Raw genomic sequence first — 14,277 nt, 5'->3', positions numbered from 1 at the left:
AAGTTTTGATCTGGATTGAAACTCTGTGGCTCAGTATATTTCTATGTCATTTTATATTTTCTCCCAGCCCTCTAGAATAGAGTAAAAAGAAGATGATTGTCTCCACTCCTAATTTCTATTAGGGATATTAAAAGTCACTAAAATAGGTAACTGTGTAACCACTGAAAATCTCAGTAGTTACACCCTGCGGGCTCTGCAATATAAAGCTTAAATAAGCTTTTTACGGTAGAGACTGCAGTGAGGCCTTTCCGGGAATGGGGCCACCAGCCTCTGCTGGCCCAGATCCTGGGGAAGAGGCTTCCCTGTGGCACAGAAGCCCCCTTCCCAGGAACGGAGCCAGCAGCCTTGCTTGCTGGGCTGCAGGGGAAGAGGCTTTGCTGCCCTGTCAAAGTGAAGCCGCATCTCCGGGAGCTGACTGAGTGTAATCAATAAACCACTAACCGATAAACATCAGCGTATCGGTTAAATGGTTAGTTAGTTACACTCTAACATCCCTAAATTCTATAATTTAAAACAATTTCAAAACCTGTTTTCCAAGTTGGGATTTTCTCACTCTTCCCAATCCTTTCCAAATCCCAGAAAGCAAACTCTCCCCTCCACGGAGTCTAGCTACTCCCTGGGCCTACAAACAGGTTAAACAAACAGGGAGATTCCTCAAGAGAAGTCACAGGTTCAAGATCACAAAGGATGACAGAGCATATGGGCCATTTGGAGGTTTTTCTTGCTATTGTGCTTATCTGTATCTTCACTGTCATCCAGACGTTAACCCCTGACCTACAAGCCTGCCTCTCTAAAAAGCCTTGCAGTGTTTACCCATTATGTAATGTCTGTGCTTTTGTGGAAATTTTACAGAAACAAATGGAGGAAGTTTGCCAGTCAAACTAGTGGACAATAAATCCTGTCCTATGTGGATAGAGTAGTTTACTATCACCATAAGGGCTTATTTCCATGTCACAGAAGAAATGCATTTAGATTTCAAAACAGTGCAGTGACATAAATGTTCCAGTATTGAAGAACAAGGCCAGTTTTATAGTATTATTTTTATTAGGTAGGAGAATTTACAAATTAATTTTTAGTTGCTAAGCTAATGATTGTCTATGTTTCAGATAACGGCAAGGCCAATAAAGACCCACACTCAGTACTGTAACATTTTTTCTATCTCTTCACTAGTGCAGGTTTGAAACACTTGGTTCAATATCCTAAAATTAGTTTGCAGTTTATAATATTTTTGCTTTAAATGTCTTTCCTCAGAATGCTTCACTGTAATTTTTTGCTTATTTGGAGTCAAATCTTCAGCAAACTGCTTTCAAGACTGTAGGCTTGCACCTTTATAGGTACAGTATATTATTTTGTTATCTTGTTCTTCCACCCTTCCCCTGCCCATTTATCTGTTTGTTCTCTTGCTGCCTCTTGTCTGGTAGTACATTGTAAGGTCCTTGGAGTAGGGGCTATTGTTTTGTTGTCCCTGTATGTCTGTACAGTGCCTAATACCTGATCTTTAATGGAGGGTTCCTAAACAAACAAGGAAGTGGACCTCTGTTCTGCTCCACCGCCAGCTCTAGGGCTGGGTGCTCACTTCCATGGTGAAGCAGGCAGGCTTGCCTGGGAGATGGCAGTGGAGCAGCACAGAGGCTGGTGCGTATCTCCGCTTGCCTGCAGCTCCCATCGCTATGATGAGTGCAGGGGGGAGGTGCCCCCCCTAGTAATGTCCAAAGCAGAGTCCATTGAGGGAGGAGGCTGAAGAAAAGGGGTGTGATGAGGGAGGGTGGAGCAGAGGCAGGAAGAGGTGGAGCAGGTGCTGGACTTGGGGAAGGGCACGGACACCTCCACTCCCATCTGGACCATAGGGATTCATGTGTTAGCAGCAATGTACGGGCTGGATTATGGAACTGCTTGGGCTTCAGATGGCCCACAAGCTGTGAGTTTGAGACCCCTGATGTAGAAGCAAATATATTTTCAATCAGTAGCAGGGTGGGTAAAAAGGATGCAACCTTCCTATCTCCAAACACTCACCTTCATGGGTGACTATTCTCAAGTCATTAAGGACCTCTTTTTGCTCCCTCTGAAAGAAGATTTACTCTTGACTCCTGTGAAAATGTGATTGGAACTCAAACTCTTGTTATAATTAAGTTTTATAAATCTCATTTCCTTTCAGCGGAGAGAAAACACATTGTTGTGACTAAGCTTTGGATGTGGTAATGAATCCCTGGCAGCTTAATTTGTTTTAATGGATACATTACTTTTAAGGAAATTTTTACCCTTTTTTCTTGCCCTTAATCATAGCTTTTATTGCAACTGCAGTAATTCAACATATGTATATGCCAAAGGTAATATGTGTATTTTTAATGAGTCAACACAAACTTTCTGGAGAGGAGAAACAAATTCATTTTCAGAACATTTTTTAATCATATTTAATACCTTATTAAAAGGACAGGGGAGTCAATCAGAACAACTTTTTTAACAGTTTCATATACTACACTGGTTTATAGATGAGTAGTTATGTACAACAGGATTTAAACAAGCCAGATTGCTGAGCTAAATATATTTTTGCTGAACTGATGATCATGCTATATAATCCTTCTTTCTTTTTTGTTTGTGAACCTACAAAAAGGCCTTCAGGTTTGGCTCTGTAAAACCTTACGGCTGCATCTAGACTGCATGATTTTGCGCAAATACTTTTAACAGAAAAGTTTTTCCGTTAAAAGTATTTCCACAAAAGAGCGTCTAGACTGGCATGCGCCTTTATGCAAAAGATGGCCATTTTAGCCATCGGACTTTCTTGTGCAAGAAATTAACGTGGCTGTCTACACTGGCCCTCTTGAGCAAGAATTACTTGCACAAGAGGGCTTATCCCTGAGTGGGAGCGTTGGAGTATTTGTGCAAGAACCACTGATTTTGTACATTACAAAGTCAGTGTTCTTGCACAAATGCTCGCAGCCAGTGTAGACAGGCGGCAAGATTTTGCACAAAAGCAACCAGTCTAGACGCAGCCTACTTGTTCAGGTATAAGTGATGTATGGATGTAGTTCCTTTGAAGTAAACAGGGCACAAAGCGCCATGAGTTTCCAAACAGTACTTTTTGCTGAAGTCAATAGGGAATTCTGCTTAAAAACAGATGGCACAATGCAGCCCAATTAATGGTCACATGAGTAAGACCCACTTACGTAAGAGTTTTTAAGACCGATGTCAGAGGGCCAGATATTTAGCTGGTTCAGATAAATAATAAATGGAACTACACTACTTTTACAGCAGCTGAGGATTGTGTCCTTGGCTGCTCATGTCTGAATGGTTTCTTTGGACACATCTTCACTCATCGCGTCAGAGACTGACCTTCTGACATCAATTTAGCAGGTCTAGTTAAGACCCGTAAATTGAACGCTGAGGACAGATCTGGCTGATGCCTGTTCTCCTTACAGTTGCAAGGAGTAAGGGAAGCCCACGGGAGTGTTTGCTCCTATTGGCCTCCTACTGTGGGGATGCCCCCAAGCTCAGCTTAAGGTAAGCTGACTCCAGCTACACAGTCTACATAGCTGGACTTGCGTACCTTAAGCCAACCCTCTGGGTCTAGTGTAGACCTGGCCTTTGTGTGGGAAGATGCTAGATAAAGTAAAGCATCTACAGGCTGGACCTCCCTGGTCTGGTACCCTTGGGATCTGAGGTGTCCTCGACCAGATAGTTTGCTGGACCTGGGGAGGTCAGTGCTCCTCTGCTGGCTGCCTGGCTCCTAGGCTCCTCTCCCTTGAGCTCCCTGCCCTGCTGCTGGCCCCTCAAAAGTTGTCCATATTTCTGCCCACCCGCTACCCCAGGGTCTCACAGGGTTTCCGGCAGAGACTGCTTAGTCCTGCTGTGACCGTACACTTACTTCCTAAGTTGATGACTCCTGTAAAAGATGACATACCCCTTATCTAGAGAACAATATTCAGTAACTCTGAGAGTAACTCTATGAGGTTCCAAGTACTCACATTCCCCTGTAACTTGATTGACCTAATTGCCGACTAGGGAGTATATATAACAATGCATTTGGCACTGCCCAGCAGAGACAAGACATTCCCTGTTCAGACATTTTACGTTCTAAGCCTAGATCTTGTGCATGATGAATTAGTTCAGACTCTTCCACCTTCACAGAGTTGCACTGAAAACTGTGGGACTCGGTTTCCCCTTGCACAGCTGTTTTCAGCACTGGGATCTAAACAATCTCTTAGGCCTGGTCGTACACTACATAGGAAGGTCAAAGTAAGATATGCAACTACAGTGATGTAAATTACATAGCTGGAGTCGACGTATCTTACATCATGGTTCCGTACCATTCATATAGAGGGAGTCTGAGGGGAGCAAATGTTCCCATCAGCTTCCGTTACACCTCATGAGGAGTAGGAGTACTGGCGCTGACATTGGTGCTCTTTGAGTTCAATCTAGTAGGTCTATACTACACCGGTTAAATCAAACCTTGGAAGATTGACAGTGGCAGCGTTGATCGTCCATGTAGTACAGACATGCCCCTAGAAGGCAGGACACACTGGAAAATCTAATTGTCATATCAGACTGTCTCTAAAAGATGAATATAAAAACAAAATTCACTTCTTTTGATCGCCACATGTCAATTTCTGCAATAAGGCATTTTCATCCATTAATTTACTGAAATAATGTGGAAAACAGCGCAATATGCTTTTGATTTTGATTTTTGAATGCTTAGAAAAATTTTGGTGAATAATTCCTTACCTGGAAGCTGGTTTTGTCCATAAAAGATGTATAAAGTATACATTTTATTTTATTTTACAGCATGCCACAACATGCAAAGAATTTTGATTTTCTGCCTTTGGAGAATTTTAAAATTTGAAAGTGTAAAGCATTAATGAAATTCCTCACATGTGTAAACTTACTCGTGTGTAAATGTCAGCAGAATTTTCTTTTCTGGATTTATCAGCATCATGCAAAGGACTTTGTAATGTTAATTACAACGAGAAGGAAAAAAATCAAAACAAAAATCAGGATCAAATGTCCAAATTTTCATTGTCATTGTCTAAATGGCATAAAGTGAAAAAATAACAAAAATACAAAAGGTGTAAAGTAAATTATATTTACTTTATTATTTTTTAATAATGTAAGATGTTAATTGTCCAGGTAAAGATTTCTTTTTAAATACATTTTTGGGAAAATATAATTTTAACCTAACAGTCTCCCTGTAAGAAAAGTATTTTTCAAGACATATGACCAATTTCATTCACTCCCCAGTTCTGATAAGGTCCTTAAAACTCCAAATATAGTGGATCGTTTTATGGATCTAGTCAGAGCACTATTTTATGACCAGGGTCAATTTTCTCTATATCCTTTCCAGAATTCTTTACTTGAGAGGAAAAAAAAAATTTCAGGACACAGACAAATCCTGCCTCTCTCTCAATTTTTTTCAGGGATTTGTTCCTGTTTTGATGTCAAGTTCATTTTTAAAGTCTCATGCCCTATATAGCATGCTAGCCATCTGTTTGTTGAAGTAGTAGAATAGCAAATAGATACAGTAAAAAGAAAAAAAATCTGCTCACCAACACAATCCACACTGAAGAGATTTAGGGAGGTAATTATTGAAGCTTCATCAGGACATTTCAGTCCTCGCAGCACAAACCGCACCATGGACGTTTTGACTCTTTCTGGGAGAAATGACAGCAGGTAGACAGGCATGTACAGCATGTACCGCAGCTTGCACAATACAGGCGTCAGGAGCTTGCCTTGTGGGGACTGAGCCATGCGTTCTATTGTTGGAAACAACAGCACAGAGCGGAGAACCTGTACAGCCATGAAAAGAAACGATCAGGAACGTCTTCTAGCAATGTATTAAATTCTGGAAGATTTTTTTTTTAAACAAGGCTTCTTTTTCAATGAAATGAAGTTTGTCAGATGCACTATTCATTTCCAAAAACACTGATGTGCGACATGGAATGCCAATTTTGTTAGGAGGGTGCAATTAAGAGTCTGAATCTGTAAGATACTGAGATGCCTCATCTCCCACTGACTTCAATGGGAGTTGGGGGTGCTCAGTACCTTGCTAGATCAGGCTCAAAGTACAATTTAGAAGTGCCCAATGCTATAAACACAGCTGATTGTTAAGTAGAGATGATGGTGATACCACAAGAGGGCAGTATGCAGGAAAAGTAATTTTTTTATGACTTTGTAGGTTTTTTATTGAATGATTTTATTTGTTCCTTACAGGAGAACATTGATTTTTTAAAATTAAAGTTGTCATCGCATCATTGTCTTTTTAGTGAATAGTGCAACTGTAAAAAAAAAGGTTGATCAAACCATAGTAAAATGGGGCTATAACTACAGTTACAAATAAGATCAGTACTGTTATTTATTAATATTACCAATAAATACCACCAAAGAGTCATGGTCATGGACCAGGATTCCACTGTGTTAGGACACAGAACATTTACTGGGACCAGTATATTGTTGCATAACACAGATCACAATTTGGTACTATGACATATGCATTTTTAAGCCACATGGTGATTTTAATTCATAAGGACTGAAGTTACTCTGATCTCAGACTACAAAGAAAAAATACTATGAACCATTAAGTGGAAACATTTTACTTAGGTCTATTTTTAAATTCTATTTGGTTGAGGAGATTGTATAAAAATTCTTAGAGAATATATTTCAGCAATCTACTGTGGGATGTTATTTCCTTTTCAAGTAAATTGGACTATCACATGAATTTTCATTTAGGAAACACCTGTAAACATATACAAGTGTGACAGCTGACAGTAGTACAAAGGAGGCAGAATAAGCCAAAGATACTATGGATGTTAAAGTGCTAGGTAATTATGGGAGACCAGCTGTATTTCACAATGTACTCTTTATAAATGCAGAAGAAGCAAATTAATTATCTTCCCTCTCTATTAGGCACAGATTCTGCAAACTGCTCTGCCAGGGTGGATGCCTAGCCTATGTACAGCCCTACTGACTTTGGTTATAGCTTGGTGGCCCAGCCATGTGGAATAACTTGCAGGATCAGGTAACTAAAGAAATATGGAAAAATGCCAATAATAGACCACAACATATTTTCTATACTATATTTAATATTGGACTTTGAAAGAGTTATTTATGTTGAAGGCACGAACATTTTAAGAATGCCCTACCACTTTTCCAGTTGATACTACCTTGATTTTGGACAAAAATATATATATATTTTTTCAATGAAAAGCAACCCTGGGCCTCTTTTTATTAGACAACTAACAGCTGGGGTATAGGAATGCAACTTGTACTAAATTATGTAGTAGTTTTGTGATATATCAGTTAGGCGCTGAACTCAAACTTTTGTGATCTAAAGCAGATTTGACCCATTGTTCCCAGCCACACATTAATCCTATGACAATACAGTTTATACATACAGGATTAGCTGCTTTGAGAAAAGTTGCTAAAGTTTAGGGGCAGGAGAAGGAAAAACCTAGAAAGTAGTTAAGACCTCTTCTTTCCTGTACTGTGCTGCTACTGACATGTATTTTTTTTAAATAGTACTATATCAAGTATAAAAGGTGGAACTATGAGGGATTTAAGGGCACATTTCTTGTGTATGTGTGTGCGTGCATGTTCTGCACACAATACAAAGAGAGCTTTAAAATATATGTATTTCTCAACCACACAACAACTGTTCATTAGCTCTCTGCTAGCACTGAGAACTTGGATTTTAAAGTCCATTTCCCAGATTTGTTTGAAGACACAGTTCACTTTTAACTTATTTGCAGATAACATGAAAATAAAACAGACAAAAATACAAACCATTATTTAAATTGTCTTATTATGTTGATACAAATACTCATAGGAACAATATGTTGCTTCTGTTCCGTGCAGAATCTGCACTGTAGTATACAATTACCTTTATTTTGAATGGAAAGAAACTGCAATTTATCAGAATGAAAATATCTAACATCTAACACATTTATGATATTTTATTAATATATGAAGTGTCAAGAACAGATCTCACACTACATACAGAATACCACATTTGCATAGGAGAATGCACTTAGACCAGTGGTTCTCAATGTGTTTCAGTCCACGGACCACCAGGCCAAACAAAAAATTTTCGTGGACCACCTCCTTTTTGAGACATGATAAAAAGAGCAGACAACAAACATTTTGGTTTGAAATTTATTTCTTACTAACAGATTTTTGGATTCTCTTCTCACTGACAAGCTTTTCAATGTTTGGAGTGGTACTTGATAATGCACAACGAATATCGCTTTCCACTGCAAGCCGATTCCTCTGTTTGGACTTAATGTGCAACAAACACGAAAATCCTGTCACACATATATAAGTTGATGCAAATGGCAAAAGAAATCTGACTGCGTGTGCTGACAGATTTGGGTAACTCCCGGTCACGCTGGCCCAAAATTTCTCTGTGATAGACTGCTGGTACACATTTTGAGCGGCAAAATCATTTTTCAGATCCAAGAATTCCTTCTGCAGATCCTCTGGAACACTATTAACATCTGTTGTAAATGGATTCCTGATGAAAGATAATCCATCCCTTGTCCTGTCCACCTCCGGAAAATATCGCTGGAATTCATCTTGTAGCTTCCGTAAATGATCGAGAATTTGTGTCCGAATGGCTTCCATTTCCCCGAGCATGGCATCCACATATGGAAATTGAACCAAATTATTGCCTTCCACTCTTACGATCCAGGGTTCCAATTTGTCAAGAAAAGCATTGATGATGCTTTGATGAGAGAACAGATTTGCACCTTTCCCTTGCAGCTGAAGATTCAGTTTGTTCAAGATTCCAAAAATATCGACAAGATATGCAAGTTCTAAATTTGACTGTGTCAGCACATTTCGGAATTCCTCTTTCCCTTGAGCCTGGAGAAATAAATCCAACTCCTCTCTCAATTGAAAACTCTGTTGAGTACGTTCCCTGCTGACAACCACCGTACAGAAGTGTAGAACAGCAACACATCAAAGTCAGAACCCATGTCCAGGCAAAATCTTTTGAACAGCCTGGTGTTCAGAACAAATCTATACCTTCTTTTTCTTAACAAGTGAAGCCAAATTTGATGTAGTCCTCCGAATACTTGTGCTTGACATTTCTTCCAGTCGTTGCTAATATAAACAAACTACACCACACCTATAAAACAGCACATGTAGCACAGGACGAATGACACAGCAACCACTCAGCACGACGGCAGCAACTACACTAATGCTCAGAGCCTCAGATGGAAGTTACTGGCAACACAATGCAGTTGCCTCCTAGGTGACGCTATGGATGAAGCGCCACGTGCTTGTGAACACGGCGTAAAACAGCCTAACGGCGGCGCCCACTTACGCTGTGTGACTTTGGACAATGTTCCTGTGGACCACCGAAAAAGTCACCATGGACCACCAGTGGTCCATGGACCACCAGTTGAGAACTACAGACTTAGACAAACCAAATATATCAATATGTTTTATGCTACAAAAATAACTAAAACTTACAGAGCCAGCTTTTAAATGTCAATAGGCAGTTTGACAATGTAAAGCATTGTGTAAATGCTAAGTATTATAATAATTATTAATAGCATTAACTAAAGCATAGAGGCTTACTTGACCTTCAGTGTATGGAAATCATTCTTTATATTTTGGGACAGATTTCTCACAGTGCCAAATCAAGCAAGACACATAGAAAAAATATTATTATATTAATATGTAGTAAGTCTTATGGCTAGAGCAGGGAAGAAACATTCAGGATTCCTATGTTCTATTCAATTCTAGACTGTGCAAATGACTCTGAATCTCCTTGTTCAGGTCACTTAGCCCTTCATGCCTCTGTTTTCTAAACCTTCATGCCTCTGTTTTCTAAACGTAAAATGATCATTAACTCTTCCTTGGTCATTAAACTAATCCTTTCCTTTCCTTTCCTTTCCTTTCCTTTCCTTTCCTTTCCTTTCCTTTCCCTTTCCCTTTCCCTCTTCCTTTCCCTTTCTCTCTTCCTCCCTCCCTTCTTTCCTTTGGGAGGGCAGGAAGAAGAATGTGAAAGCATATGTACAGGTATTGAAGTGATAAAAAAGGACTGTTATACTTTTTTTTTTTTTAAAGAAGAAACCTGACTTGCCATAGTAGGTGAATTCTGCTTTAAGCTCATCAGGTATCTTGGCTGTAAATATACAAGTTATCTTTGTATATATCATTTCACAGAGATGCTACAGTTTTAGAACAGCAACATTCTAGTAGTCCATTGACAAAACTGATTTACTATCAGAAACCGGAACTGGCTCACAAATGACTCGCTGGCTCATTGTGTGTTAGCGACACAATCAATGGTGGAAGTTCACTTCCACTTCTAAGAAGCATATTCTGAAGATTGTTTGACTCTTGCTGAAGAATCTGTTTTCAATTATTTGGAGGGTACTAACAGTTAATGTAATCACTGTTAACCGTAAGAATGTAGAACTCAGATTCCATACCAGTTATGTAACACACAGTTTACAATTAACTTTAGAGATCAAATCAGCTGGCAGAAACAGGAAACAATCCATTACTTTTTATGACTGATCCATTACAGTGACCCACGTTCAGTAAAAATGTATCCAAGTATGATACTAAAACTCACAAACAGATCCTGCCACCACACACCATCGATCCATATAAAAAAAACATTAGCATGTAGAAATAAGGCATACTTTGAAATCACAGGACTGGAAAGAAATACAGTAAGGAAGTTTCATAAAGCATTCTTAATAGATCACTGACTCTTTCAAGAATCTATGGAAACCAAAGGCTGTTTTGTCTGTCAAAAATAACACTTAATTTGATATATTTTAGTTCATCCCCTGTATTAGTTTATTATTCATCTGTTGCCTTGGCAGAGGAAAAGCCATTATCTGTCAGGTGAAACTTAGTACATTTTTCAAAGATAACATAATGATGTACTTAATGGTAATCTACAGTCCACATTTGACTTGAGAGTGTCACATTAATCAACATTTCTTTTACTCAGCATGCAGGAACCTGCAGGCGAAATCCCTAGGGTCACGGAAATATACCCTGCTTTATTAACACAGCTGTGCAGAGAAGGTATCCAAGTTAAAGCACATGACAAAACAGACATTTTCTTATGTTTCTCTCATCAAAGCAAGACTTTCTAGACTCACCAATTCAGTTTGCCCTCTCTCAGTCAATATTTTAAACACTTGCAACCTCATTTGAAATCTACACACAGGAACTGTTGAGATACTGTCATTTTCTCTCAATATAAAAAGATTTTTAATGCTTTAAATGAGTTTTCCTTACGCTGTAAGGAGGAGGTTATATTAACTCGTCATTTTCCTTAACATAAGTACAACCATAGTACTATGTGTCAGGGTACAATAGCATTAGGACAAAAAAGATGCCAGGAAAATTTGTGAATGAAGATGCAAACATCTAAAAACGATTTCTCTGCAAGGGCTTGGTAAAATCTTGCAAAAACACATCTCTTTTGGTGGACTTCCTATGCCCCAGATTGGATGCTAAGCATTATATGTGCACCACAATATACATATTAACACTTTGCACTTCTATGGAATCTTTCAATTCAGGATCTCAAAGTGCTTCATAAAAATGAAGCCACACAAAATGAAGCAGGTAAGTTTTGTGAGGAAGGTTAAGATTCTGTCATGGGTATTTTTAGTAAGGGACAGGGACAGGTCATGGGCAATAAACAAAAATTCACAGAAGCCCGTGACCTGTCCCTGACTTTTACTCAGAATATCTTGGGGTTGGAGGAAAGGACAAGTAGGGTGTTGCTAGGCTAATTCAGCTGTTCCAGCTCCACTTCTGTTCCGGTGGCAGGGTCTGACCACTGGTGTTCCAGCCCCAATGGGACTGACCCAACTTCAGCTGCTACTGTGGCTGTTGCTCCCCTGGATGCTGCTCTAATAGCCCTGGGGCTGAACACTGACACCTGTTCCAGATCTGTTGCTGCTCTTGTGCTAGGGGCTAACTACCAACGCTCCAGCCTCACGGATGCGGATATAACTCTGTTGCTGCTTCAGCCTTGGGACCATTGCGCCTGCAGCCAGCCCCATGGGATGCCTGCCGGCCGCTGCTCCTGTGGCCCTACCACTGACCGTCCCCCAGCTGTTCTGGCAGCCTCAGGGCCACTCTTCCAGCAGCCCTGGTGCTGAGGAGCTGCTTCTACCCCTGAATCTGTAGCCTCCCTGGCAGAATTGCATGTGTACTCATGCCTATTTTACAGATGGGTAAGCCAAAATTCAGGGATGTTTAGAACTTGCTCAAGGGTATATAAATGTGTATATAAATGAGAGCATCCCAGCGCGCAAACCCCTGCTGTAACCACCAGATCACACTCTGGAATAAGTGGAACTGTTAGAGTACAAAGTCAGCCAGCGGTATGAAGGAGAAAAAGCATATTTGTGTAATTAGCCCAAATTTGGGAGAGAAAGAGGGCTGTACTGTTCAGGAGTGTTAGTGTCTATCCTTGTGATTGGTTAGTTCAAACAGAGTCTTATGTTACCAAGTATAATCCTCTGAAGGTGCTGTTACATAGGGCAAGATGATTTCCCATTGAGGACATATGATTTTTTTATGCATCCAATTTTAATTATCTATATTTTGCATTTATTAATAGCCCAGTTTCCAACTCGGTCCCGGATCCTCCTTGTTTTCATTATTCTCACCCTCCCAAATCTCTCATTGTACAGCAAGTAACCTATGTTAATGAGTAATGGTTTAGTGAAAGTGACAGAAAAAGTCATATTGCATGTATTTTCCATGGAAGTTATTGGCACATGAATAGGGACCTCATGCAGAGCATAAATTGTTTCACAAGAGAACCTTAGCTAGCTAGTCTATGCAATTCTCAGGAAATGCACTGTTAAAAAGCAAGTGTCAGAACTGTAAATTATACACTTGACTCTCTTCTAATGGGACTAAAGAGCTTTTTCTCCCCAGAAAATATAATTACTGTGCATTTAACTGTATGATGGCAACGCTTGCAAGTGCCACCATAATTCATTTTTCAGAACTCAGAAACTAATCTTGCTAACACAACTCATCACGGGGCCTACTGGTGTGATTAGTTCTGGGAATTCTCAGGGTAGTAATCCCAATGCTCAGGAGTAACTAGTGGCAGGATCAGAGCACTCAAGCGTGGCTCTGTGACCCGAGAGTCACCCATACACAGCTCCAGTGAGAGACACACAAACATCTCAAAAACAGAATTTATCTGCTAGCATCTGGGGAATTTAGTAAAAGACAAAAACTACTTATTTGGATGCATTTTTAAGGAACACCCTCTTTACCAAGCAAACTGGGAAAGGAGCAGTGGTGTGAAGGCAGCAGTACAGCAGCATCCAGTAAAATGCTAAGACAAAGGTGAAAATGTATTTAAAAGTTCTGGACAGTAATTTTTAAAAAATGTGCATATAACTGTGACCAAGACACAATACTACGGCATAAAAGCAACCCCCCCTTAAGTGAAAATAGAGTGGATGATTTACAAATTAGGTATATAAGCAAGTAGCTGAGTAGTTGACTACCGGAGTTAACTACTTAGCTATTTGCATTCCCTCCTGCCCCGCTGCCTCTTTATCAGAGGGAGCAAGAGGGAGGGGAGCAAGCAGAAGCTGGTGCTGGGTGGAGCTGGCTTAAAAGGCAGTAGTGAGGGGGAGAGGGAAGGGGAAGTTGCCACAAAGTAGCCTTTGTCTGTGGTGGGCCCAGGCTTGCCATGAGCAGAGGCTGCTCTGCTTGCCGCAGAGCAGTCCCTGTCCACAGGGTGTTCCAGCGGGAGCTGGGTCCCTCATCGGACAGGGGCTGCTGCCGAAGAAGCCTCTATTTGCAGTCAGCCCAGGGTGGCAGTAGCATGGGGTGGCAGATGGAGCTGGTCCATGAGGGGAGAGAGTTTAAAAATTGGCTCCTTGTGCAGATCGGCTCCTGTCTGCTGCCCTGCTATGCACAGCCACCTGCCCCCCCCCCCCCCTTGCTGCCTACCACAAAGGCAGTGTGGGGCAGCAGCAGCAGAGGCTGTTCCTGCATCCCACATGCCCCTCCCATGCTATTGCCTCAGATACAGAGGTAGCAGCATGTATGTGTGGAAAGCACCAACTCCCTCCAGCCCCCCCCCACTGCTGCCTCTCTGGGAGGCAGCAAGGGGGGGCAGGCAGCTCTGCATAGCTGGCTTCCTGTGCATATTGGCTCCCATCTGCCCCCCACAGCCTCCATATGAGGAGAGATTAAAAAGATGGGGGCTGTTCAGTGCAGAAAAGGGATGACGAAGGGGCATATGATAGACAGGGCTCGCCGAGCGGTGGCAAG

At 40.8% G+C, this 14,277-nt stretch overlaps 1 protein-coding gene across 5 annotated transcripts in view; it reads right to left on the bottom strand.

The window, feature by feature from the left end:
• LDAH (lipid droplet associated hydrolase) overlaps positions 1–14,277 on the bottom strand; it is a 213,828-nt gene that overhangs the window by 57,203 nt on the left and 142,348 nt on the right. For all 5 annotated transcript variants that reach the window (XM_006131859.5, XM_006131858.5, XM_075923427.2 and 2 more), the window contains one exon: positions 5,538–5,778. In XM_006131859.5, the coding sequence (XP_006131921.2) occupies positions 5,538–5,778 (241 nt within the window). The remainder of the gene's footprint in view (positions 1–5,537; positions 5,779–14,277) is intronic.

The sequence above is a fragment of the Pelodiscus sinensis genome, chromosome 3 (genome assembly GCF_052426305.1).
Source record: "Pelodiscus sinensis isolate ZL-2025 chromosome 3, ASM5242630v1, whole genome shotgun sequence".
NCBI lineage: Eukaryota > Metazoa > Chordata > Testudines > Trionychidae > Pelodiscus > Pelodiscus sinensis.
Note: the sequence above shows the minus strand (reverse complement) of the source record. Positions and strands in the feature narration are given on the sequence as shown.